Genomic DNA, 11,221 nt, shown 5'->3' with positions numbered 1-11,221 from the left:
CTCAGCTTTGCCCATAGGTGATTTAGAGAGAACATGTTTTATAGCTACTGCTATAAATTAAATTCTGCATATAGCATAAACTTATACAATGATAATGAAATGAGGGCAACTCAGCCGAACTGAATCTGATCTGCACCAAACAAACGAAATGGCAGCATCTACTGCAGCTTTCTTCTCAGCTTGTGACAGACCGAGTTGGATATTAGCACTCAGCTTCCTGGCAGAGATAGCGAGACAGTCTTTGTTTGTGTAAATACTGCACATCCTCTCCAGTCTGTCTGAGAACAGATATGGAAATGCAAGTGGTGCTAGGATACAGATCTAAAAATCTTCTTTATTTCCACTTATTCTCTAGTTTACATAATTTCAGTATTTATGAATGATTTAATGTCGTGTAAGTTGGTCTAAACGGGTCCAAAGTTGGTAAAAATCATTCTGATTTTGAAACACAAGTCTCTATGTGTTGATGTTGAAGAAAGATCTAAGAAGAACTTGAATTAATCACACACATTAAGACATTAAGGACAGATTAGATTGTACAGTTGATGATTTATTAATTGGTGAAGGGTTAGTGATGACATTTATTGCATAAAGGTCTGCGTGGAAGAACCAAAAATATTTCTGTGTTTAGTTGCTGTAAGAGATGCGTAGGATTAAAACCCCAGTTGCAGTGGATGTCCATTAAAAAAATCTGCTGTCATAAACAACATATACAATTATTTAGCATATAGTAAAAACAAGACACCGGCAATGAAATAAAATACATTCAAAGATATCAACTCAAACATACATTGCATAGGGACACATTTACTATTTACACAACGGCTCCAGGGCAGAAACTGAAAAACTTAAGTGCAATGTTTCCACCCAGTGGCCAGATCTCCTCATAACAGCATCCAGGCAGCACTTCTTCTTTTTCTTTTCCCTTGAATCCCTCTCAAAAGGAAAAATCCTAAAACAGGCAACATTTTCTAATTCTGCACACAAAGGCTCCTGTCACATATATAACTAATGAATACAGTTTTACTTCACACCTTCTTTTAGATTGTAAAGTGATTATTCTTGAGTTACATTTTAAGTTTGCTGACCCGGGTGTAGTGCAGGTTAGCAAGTCAACCGACGGCTTTATCTAAATTTAAAGGAAAAATATATATAGAAAACATGTTGTACGGAAAGAGATATATCTTCAAACATGTTAAGGCACTTTGCCTTGATTCATTGCAAATGCGCTGCATACAAACATCCAATTTATATACTGGCAAGCTTCACAGTTTTTTGCATATTGAGTCCCTGTTTTCTCTTAATGCATCTCCAATTTTTTTGCAGCGGGAGAATAAAACAATGTTGTAATTAGTTGAATAGTTGAGATTTGTGTCATATTTATCTTTCTAATTAAATGGTTTTCCTAATTCATCTCACCCCAAGCATCATGTCATTCCCACTTAATAGTCTCTTCATCTCTCTGTTTTTGGCTTTAACTTTTTAACTGAAACATAAAATGTGCAATAGTCAGGTATCACACCTGTTAACCCTGTTCTCATTTCAAAATGATTTCTTTTGCAGTTTGGTTGTCAGTTTTTCAAGCTCTGGGACAGATTGATTCACAAACACTATCTGCTCACAGAACTCCCACATGTCAAGTTCACATGGTCCACTCACAGATCAGTCTTTCTAAAGTGAACATTTAGTCCGTTCTCTATAGTCAAGTTTCAGGGTTCAATGCCAGAGTCTGCATAATCAGCTTCTGTTCACATTCTGACTCTTCACTCAGTCACGACACACTGACTCCACTTTGTGTCTTCATAAACGGATCTTCCTGTCTTTTCTCTTTGTTCTGAAAGTCCAACTCCCCCCCCCCCCCTTGTTAGCCTCTCTTTCTGGTTGTGTCTAAACTGCCAGATCATCCTGGCGAGCCCGGCTGCTGCTCCCACTGGTCTTGCTCAGGCGGCGTTTGTCCTTCATGTAGCCGGAGTGCAGCAGAGGTGATGGGGAGCAGCTGTTGGGCACCTCTATGGGCACCTGGTCGTATCTCATCCTCAGAAAGTCCTCCTCGTCCTCGTTGTCGCAGCTGTGATGCCGCTCCGTGGCAAAGTTGACTGAGTTCTGCTGCAGCGCCATCCTGTTGTTAAAGGGATGAGAGGCCATAGAGGTCATGGGGTTCATGGAGCTGGTTACTGCCAGACATTGGCTGAAGTCAGGGGGTGGAGTGCAGGAGGCAGAGAGCCGAGGTGGGCTGTTGGGCTCCAAGGCCGCAGTTGCGGCCACAGTCACAGCTCTGTCGTTGCTCTTCTGCATCCTCTTCTTGCGTAAACACCTCCTGGCGCTTTTCCAGCCAAGGTGGTAGAGCTCCAACACAGAGAGCAGTAGAGACACACCAGCCACCACCAGCATGAAGATGATGAAGACATTCTTCTCTGTGGGTCGGGACATGTAGCAGTTGACGGGGTTGGGGCAGGGCCAAGCCTTGCACAGGTACAACGCCCTGAGGAACACCCCGTAAATCATGTACTGCACCACGACAAATGTCACCTCCATCACTGTGCGGATCATGATGCTCAGGATGTAAGTCTGCAGCAGAGCTCCTTTCAGGCGAAAATGGCCAGTCCCGTCAGCGGTCATTCTTCCGCTCTCCTTCCGCTGGAGGTACTCCTTCTCCCCCTCCAGGTCGCCTTCGCCTTCCCCTCTCTCCTCCTGCTCCTTCCTCCGCACCTTCTCCTCTCTGCGCACAATGTGCATGGCGTGGCCCATGTAGATGAGGGATGGCGTGGAGACAAAAACGATCTGCAGTACCCAGTAGCGGATGTGGGCGATGGGGAAGGCGCTGTCATAACACACATTGGTGCAACCGGGCTGCTGAGTGTCGCACAGGAAATCGCTCTGCTCGTCTCCCCAAGAGGACTCGGCTGCCGTGCCAAGGACCAGGATGCGGAAGATGAAGAGAACGGTGAGCCAGACCTTCCCGACCGAAGTGGAGTGTTCCTGAACCTCCTCTAAGAAATTCCCCAGGAGACTCCAGTCCCCCATCACTGCTCACAGGCCGAACAGACACCTGAGACACAAAGACTCGAGAGGGAGGAGGGAAAGTGCGAAAGGAGGGTGCACTAGAGATGAAGAGGTGAAGTCACTGAGGTGGAGGATGGACAGAGCAGAGTGGAGGGTAAAGAGGAGAGAAGAGAAATACAGACAATCAGACATAGACAGACAGGTCCTCTATATTCCTGCAAAATAAATGAGCTGTGTGTGTGTGTGTGTGTGTGTGTGTGTGTGTGTGTGTGTGTGTGTGTGTGCGTGTGTGTGTGTGTGCGTGTGTGTGTGGCATTATGTGAATAAAAATAGCTTCTCTGCCTGTGAATTGCTAGAGGACTGGACACTGTGGCATGAGAACAACCATTTTCCCATGAAGGAAGGCAGAGGAAGTTCAGGAGTCATGTAAAAGTAAATAAAGAGGTTGTTTTAAGAAAAATGACTTAATATTATATTATGTGTGTTTACATTCCCCATGTTAGACTCCAGATTATGTATAACAAACAGATGGAGAGGGTAACAGGCCACCACCGGGCAAGTCAAAGCTAGGAGACTTTGTCCTTTAAATGCTGTGAGCGACCCGGCCTGAGCTGCATGATCTCTATTTTGCCTGTGGACCATTAGCAGCAGAGTTCACTCACAATGATAGCATGATAACAGCAGCTTTGATGTCCTGTCCTCTCTGCGATAATGAAAACCTCTGACACGCTGCAAGCTATCTGAGAGCGTCAATCAGATCTCTTCATCTATCTACTGTGTGCTTTCACCTGCAGCATTAGTGAGAGTTTGTGTAAGACCCAAACATGGCAGTGACAGGCTGCCGAGTCTCGGGCGAGAATGACCCTATAAGGCAGTTCACAAGACAGCTTTACGTGTGTAATGACTGACTCCCATCATTGAGGGGTTAAGAAAACCCATCTAATTCCATTGAGGGGTGACCTCCGACATCTAAATGCACTATGTACTTTTGCTTCCTGCCAGCTTTTACAATGCAATTAGAGTTCAAAGCCAGATAAGTTATAACATAATGTTAAAGTGCTGAAGGTATAGTTGACCAAGTTTTTCCAACACATCTCAATTTACTGCCATACTTGGCAAGGTAAAAGAAAACATATATACATTCCTGAAAAGCTATGTGTTAAGAAGACAAACTGTTATTTTAATGGTGTGCCAGGTAGGATATACAGTATAATGGCTACAATCACTGTATGAAAAACGCCAAACAGGGAGTTAATATTCTCTCTTGCCACCTCTCATCTCCCTCCAAGTGTTTTCCGTCAGCATTTGCTTCCATATTAAGTTTACTCCCATTATATAGTCCACCGTGTAGGGCTTTGAGTTGCTTGCCTGACACTGACACTAGTTATGTGTGTTTGAGAGAGAAATTGTCTAAATGACCCTCAGTCTGTCTCTCCCCCTCCCTCAGTGTCTCTATGCAGTATATATATGGCAATAAGATGGAAAATCAGAGCGTTGTGCTCTTTATCTGTGAAGCATAGAGAGGTGGGGTACAAAACAACCCCATAGGAAATACTTAAATGCTTATCTACCATGGGGACTATTTCCTTATTCGTATATTTTTAGAATTATTATTATGACTTTTATTTATTTATTTTTAAAACAATTGCCCCATCAGTCTAACAAAGTTTTGAACAGCTCCTTTGCTTGTAAATGTCTGTCTTTGCATATGTCTGTTTCCTGTCTGTTTTTACTTGCGCAAAATCAAATTGCCGATATGGATTAATTCAGTTCTATTGTATTGAACTGAATCAGAACATGTGGGAGAGGAAATGTTCAACCTCCATCCACGCACAAAGCTAATACACCAGTTCATAGCTCAGGAAAGTTTGGTCTGACACTTGTTTTCCAGCACGCACCTAAATCTCGCTAACGTCACACAGGTCACAGTTGGAAACCACGTTGGATCGTTAGTGAAGCGAGTCCTCATCCCACTCAGGGAACTGGCTCAAAGCCTTCTGTGGATAAAGCTGATGATCTTTACTGGAAGTAAATGACAAATAGGCAGAGAGCTGGAGGAGGAAGGAAGTGAAAGTCCAGCCAGCACAATAGCAGGAGGTCCACATTACAGAGCAGCCATGTTCTTATCAGTGAACACTGACAACAGGCTTTCCTCACCTGTGCACCCTGCTAACAATACATGTCTCCCTGGACTCAATCAAAGCTAACCTTTGTGAAACGCTCTCATAATTTTGAATTAGTGTCATGACTTGCTTCTAAATGTCATTATAATCAAAGTGATCTAGTTGGGAGACAACAAAACAACATCTGTCATCTATGCCTTGAGTGGTAAAATGTGAAAACTTGAAAAGATGTGAGGGTTTACTGATCTACCACTGGGACTACAATGATATTCAGATCCTTTAGCAGCAATACCACCATGTAAAACATCTTCTCTTACAAGTAAAAGAGTTATCTATTCAACATTTTACAATTATTTTAAGTATCAAAAGTAAAACTACTACATTTTGCACAATGGTCCCTGTGTCATGATATTATATTTCAGTGTCATGATGTTATATTTCATTATTTAACTACTATAGGCTAACTGGTGCATTAACATGTAAGTAGCATTTTAATGTTATAGCTGGTCAACTTTATATAGTGTTGGTTAGTTTAATCTGAAAACAAGACTAAGAGTCACAGCCATGCTTGAGAGCCCTGTGACAATGTGCCTAAGCTAGCATGCTAACATGCTATTGCTAAACATTTAGGCTATAATTATTTGTTTTTTCCTTCACCATCTAAGTTTAGTTTGTGAGTTTGCTGACATTTGCTAATCATGACTGAACATAACAGTCGGCTGAAAGGAATGTCATTAGTGTTGCTGGTAATCTGTAATAAATCAAAATATTAGAAAAATAAACACTTTGGCTAGATGAGAAGTTAGTGAATGGACTACAGAAGTTATTTAAACTCATCCTGAGAGGAACATGGTGCTAGTGAAGTGGCATATTTTAGAAGCTGATGCTTTGCATGTAAAATATTAATACAACTTCAACTGTCAAATACATTCAGTTGAGAAAAAGTGCAAAACTCTCAAATGTAGAGGAGTAGAAGAAATGATACAGTAAATGTACTCACTTACGTCATCTGTAATTCTGGGAAAATACATAAAAGAAGAGGAGAAAAGGAGAAAGTGGTAGGCTATTCAGACCAGCTGGGGTAAGGCAGTGCTCTTAGTCTCGGTGTCCTTCCCTCAAAAGCGTCTTCCTGTTCTCAGAGGAAGCAATCTCAAACAATATGATTTCCGAAGGAAAAAAAGAAACGAGGTATTAAAAGGAGAGGGAGGCAGGAGGCGGAGAGGTTACATCCGAGCTATTGTGAACTTCTCAGCTGTAAAAAGTACCTTTCACTGTTGTCTATCATACCCGTGCTCCTGTCGGCTCTGTGGCAATAACCATGGATTTACTGGAATACGTTGAGCCCTTTGCTGAATGCTCTGGTCTGCCTGTAGACTATCATGGCTGTCATATTTGTTTATAATCTCTATGGCAGAGTAATGGACAATCTGGTTATATGGTATTCAAAGCGATGATGCGCAAATGGGGTATGTGGCACCTCTGAGTTATATCTCTTTGACGTTATGAGTCTCGCTTGTGAGTCCTGTTGGGGATTTAAAAGAGTTCCATGGAAACAAAGTCTAGGATAAGCGTTGGAGAGATATTATGATAAACTATGCAAGAAAGTACTCTTTATAAACTGCAGCCAAGAACTACTGTGCAGTCATTTTACCACTTCAGTGTCAAATCAAAGTAACTATACTAACTGAACGTGGCTGTATTTCCAGTCAGATGTGCATACACTGGAAACTGGATAGCAGCCAGGCAGCTCAGAGAAAAGAGAAAAAGATGCTTCAAAACTGCATCACTCGTTGCAGAGCAACAGGAATAAATGCTGAGCGTTTTCTCCACCGTGCAACACAACAATAAATCCTCTGCTGCGCCTCAGTGTTGCCTTAGAGGGCAGTGATTCTGGTCGGGACTGTGGCTGCACCTCAGGCTGGAGGAATCGATCCAGGAGTTGTATACAAAACATCATTAAGCCATGCTTTTATTGCTGTACGGCGGCACATGGAGCAAGGTTTCAGATTTATGTCTTTCACAAAATCATTGAGTATAAATTCTAATTGAGTCATGACATGAGTAAGATTACATAAGATAGTCAACATTTCTGTTAAGACCAAATAAAAACCTACTGATTCTCTTTTCTAATTGAGTCGATGAGTTTAAAAACTGAACTCTCCCAACACTAGCTGGTTCCCCACCACAGCCTGCAGTGCATCCACAGGACAGGAACAACAGGGGGCAGGGTTGATTTAAACATCCCTTCAGTGATATGCACCTTTCAGCACTTAAGCCGTGTTTGACAGACTCAGGATCCTCATAGAGGACCAGGATGTACTGCCTGCTCTGAGCTGTCCTCTTAAACACACAGGCAATTAGATGGCAGGGTCCCTTTAATGGGACATGTTTAGACTAACATCAGTGGAGGAAAAAGTATTTATACAGTGTGTGGCATTAAGTACAATAATGTTATTACATGTGTCCGAGAGGATTTGCTGGAGATAACGGACATTTGTCATCAATCTCCAGAATGATCTCAACTCACTGGCTTAAAGGCCTTTATTACCTGACAAACTAATTAATCATATTCATTAGAAAGTGAAACACAGTAAGAAGACTTATACATTCTCTCTAGAGGGACACATTGGGTCACACAGGCTCACACTGGAGGGGCCCGAAGTTAGATACTAAAAGGATTATGAAGAGCCAAAGTTTGACGGCATGGACCTACTATTTGTTCCAGACCAGAAACATCTTGTATATTTGGACTTTATGGCTGAATTGTCTCCGCTGGATTCCATTAACAATAAATGAATATAATGAGAAATGTATTACTTGATGCATTACTAAACATTCGCATTGAGGTGTGTTTTTGGTACTGCCAACATGACACCCCCATGTCAAGAGTTTGATCACTGCCAATGTTCTGGTTGTGTCTTTTTTGTTTTTCAAAATAAAAGTTAAACCACTCATTAAGTTTTTACTGCAACTCTGCTGAATTATGAAGAAAGACCTTTGACTACACTAAAAAGTAATACAAAAAAGTAATATAATTATGCTTTACAAATCAGTAGTAACTGCTGAAAAAAATTATAATTAATAAATATAATTTTATTTGCTTCATTGGTTTAATCTGAACCTAAATGGATTTTGATAAGTGGTTTCATCTCTGGGGAAACACATTATGCTTTAATCAGTAATTATACATTTCACAGTCATCATTGCTGTGTAAAGATTGACCTGAAGTTTTTCTCTCTGTATCACAAAAATGAATGGACTAAAATTAATAATCATCTTGTAAAACTGTTAAAGCTTCTCTGATTGAAATCTTGTACAAGATCCGATAATTAACCTCAGATACTGTATGCACTTATCTTCTAGTTTCAGGAATTAGGCACCTTTATAATTTATTAAACTGTAAACTTCCCTCAAGCCAGATTTGTTAATTTCGCTTGGAGATATTAAAGCTTTAAAATCTTACATTTATTTCATACTCTTGTAATTATAAAAATATATATATATGTTTTCTTACTTAATTGTTGGTTATCTGACTTATTGTTTCCTGTATACTGTTTGTGTGGTTGTCTGACTAAATGTATTTGGTTCCTGACAAAGAAACTCACCTGGTTGAGTAAAGTTACTAAGGGAGATAAAGTCTACATTACTGCTCATATTAACCCCAAAAAAACAAAAAACCCTGCCAGGAGCTCCATAACTAAAATATCTGTGCCGGTAACAGTTCACTCTACAGTGTTGTGACAGCTCAGCAATGTTTCAGTGGAACAGCCGCAGCGGAGCACGAGGAAAATGTCAGACCAACCAACCCAACTGCTCTGCGCTAACAAATTTATACACGGGTTGCATCAGTCTCAACAGACCTGCATACAGGATCCCAAACATGCTCAGGCTGCAGTTATTCAGCTCACTGATTGTCATTTTTACTCTCTGATTGAAGCTGTTTCATGACATTATTTAATGGAAATAAATTAGACTTATTTATTTAATTGTGTTAAGTGTGTCACACTTCAAGCTTAAAAAGATATACTTTATATAAGGAGCATGGCTTTTAAACTTGAATGTGTGTGGAGGGTCAATCCCAGTATGCATTGCAGCAGCTGTTTAGCTACAGGACTGGTGTGCGTATCTCTCCCATGTGTGGCCGGATTACGATCAAGGATGAGCATGTTTAAGTTTAGCGGTATTGGCGTGGTGGAGGGGTGAGTTAGGGATAGTGTGACCTACAAAGTGGATCTGACGCGGGATGTGGAGGAGAATACTCGCCACTCATGTGAGTCACCTGTTGCAACCACTTACAGGCCGGCATGGATCGAGGCTGCCATATATCAGTCACACCAGCAGAAGCCGGCGGGCCGATGTGCTGCCTGCTACCTTACATGGCTGTCTGGCTCTTCATCTACCCACTACTGTACACAGACCCACAGCCCTGTTATGAATGATTGTTTAGCTGCATATGGCATTACACTGGATCCTGCAGGCCAGACAGCTGCAAGGTGTTTCATGGAGAAAAATTCTGACTAACACACTCCCGACTGAAATTCCTGGATAGCTGCTATTTCTGGGCGGTAATGAATCGAGTGTGTGGCTTGTTTTGATCTTTCTTTATAACGTAATTTCATCCTTTGGCAATGGACACAATGTAATTTGATAAATGAGCCATTACTATTTTATCTTTTGCTGTGAGGGGACTATACACAAATCTCACCTGTTGTTTAGCTTGTTATTTTTTATTCCACTGGAATATAACATCTTTTTTATGACTGTGCTGGGAGCTGGGATTCTCACTAATGTCACAGTGCTGGTTCATTTTTATTAGTGTTGATGTGTCTTCAGTTTCAACAGAAAAAAACTGACACAGACTCAGGTCGAAGAACATGAAGTTAGTTTGTCTAGGATTTGTTATGGATATTCAATAACGGCACTTTTTTGCCACTTTATGGACTTTTTGTAATCATAAATATATGTGTAGTCTGATGTATCTATTTTCTGAAGAAGGCTATATGTGGAAAGCATTTAAAGTATTTTACTAAAGTCCTAAACCGCTCTGAATATTTGCATTTTGTTTTGCTACTTTTCACTTGTACTCTGCATTTCAGGGGCGAATATTCTGCTTTTTAAATTTATTATATTATTTTATATATGAGCATATGAATGACACATTGTTACCTATGGATAGTAAATTATGCCACCTTAGTATCCTAAAAATGTGCTACAACATTCAAATACTTCTTACATGTTAATGCATAGGTCATAAGAATTTTTGCTAACAGTTGTTGTCAATTCAGATTAATGAAGATGTTTTGCCCATGAGACACCAACGAGGTAACTCCTCAAAGTGTTCATACAGTATGCACACATTGCTGGTGGCTTTGTGTTTTAAAGTCTCCAGAGAGTTCTGTGCAGGGGAGGGAGAGACAGACAGAGCGTGATGAAAGTGAGAGAGAGCGAGTAGGGGGACAGCTGGGACTGTAACACACACCAGGCTGCCCTTTTGATTCAAGATATAATCTTTATATTTCTAGTAGGATGCTCACAGTGCTTACCTAAATGTCTGCATCCTTTTACTTTTTTACCTGAGTAAGAGTTGTAGTTATGTGATAACTTGATGGCTTACCTGCTTTTAGTTTTCTGGAAGGCTGTTTCTGATCAAGTAGAAGGTCCTTATCTGTCCCCTGATGAGACAAGTCTTCCCTTAACTCAGTGGACAAAGGGCAGGTGATGATGCGGAGATGGGCTGACGACCACAGGCTCAGTGTGATGGTGGGACTACTCTCTTCTTCTTGTGAACATCAACAGGATCTGGCTCTCGAGGACGGCGTCTGAGCTCAGTGTCGTCCTAACGCCAAACTGTTAGTCCACACAGGGGGCACAAGTAGAAAAGCAGGGGCATCACAAGAGTGTTTCCACTCATGGCCCTCCCTTCTGTCTCTCCTCCTCCATCTCCTCCTCTTCCTCCCCCCCACTCCTCCTTTTCCTTACATCCCTAGGGCTCTATTTTTTGCAGGGAATCATTCTTCGTTAACGGGAGGGGAAGTGGAATTGTTTTCTGGGATCAATGGCAATTCCTGCAGCGTAATCTTCCAGCGTGCTCTTAT

The 11,221-nt window shown here is 41.3% G+C and overlaps 1 protein-coding gene across 2 annotated transcripts; it reads right to left on the bottom strand.

Annotated features, from left to right (window-relative positions):
• Window positions 1–547: 547 nt before the first annotated feature.
• Window positions 548–10,864, bottom strand: gja5a (gap junction protein, alpha 5a). Of its 2 annotated transcripts, none has more exons than XM_029459801.1 (2): window positions 10,741–10,864; window positions 548–3,124 (listed from the first exon to the last, which is right to left on the bottom strand). In XM_029459801.1, exon 2 carries the CDS (start codon window positions 3,022–3,024, stop codon window positions 1,888–1,890), a length of 1,137 nt encoding a protein of 378 aa, XP_029315661.1. In that variant the 5' UTR covers window positions 3,025–3,124; window positions 10,741–10,864; the 3' UTR covers window positions 548–1,887. The 2 variants fall into 2 exon arrangements, with proteins under 2 accessions (XP_029315661.1, XP_029315659.1); XM_029459799.1 differs by lacking the exon at window positions 10,741–10,864 and adding an exon at window positions 6,127–6,166.
• Between the last annotated feature and the right edge of the window lie 357 nt (window positions 10,865–11,221).

The sequence above is a fragment of the Cottoperca gobio genome, chromosome 21 (genome assembly GCF_900634415.1).
Source record: "Cottoperca gobio chromosome 21, fCotGob3.1, whole genome shotgun sequence".
Taxonomy (NCBI): domain Eukaryota; kingdom Metazoa; phylum Chordata; class Actinopteri; order Perciformes; family Bovichtidae; genus Cottoperca; species Cottoperca gobio.
The sequence above is the reverse complement of the archived record's forward strand: the minus strand, read 5'-3'. Positions and strand labels throughout refer to the sequence as shown.

Bases quoted from the DNA above. Each gene is read 5' to 3' on its own strand.
- gja5a (XM_029459801.1), bottom strand. From the start codon at position 3,024: ATGGGGGACTGGAGTCTCCTGGGGAATTTCTTAGAGGAGGTTCAGGAA.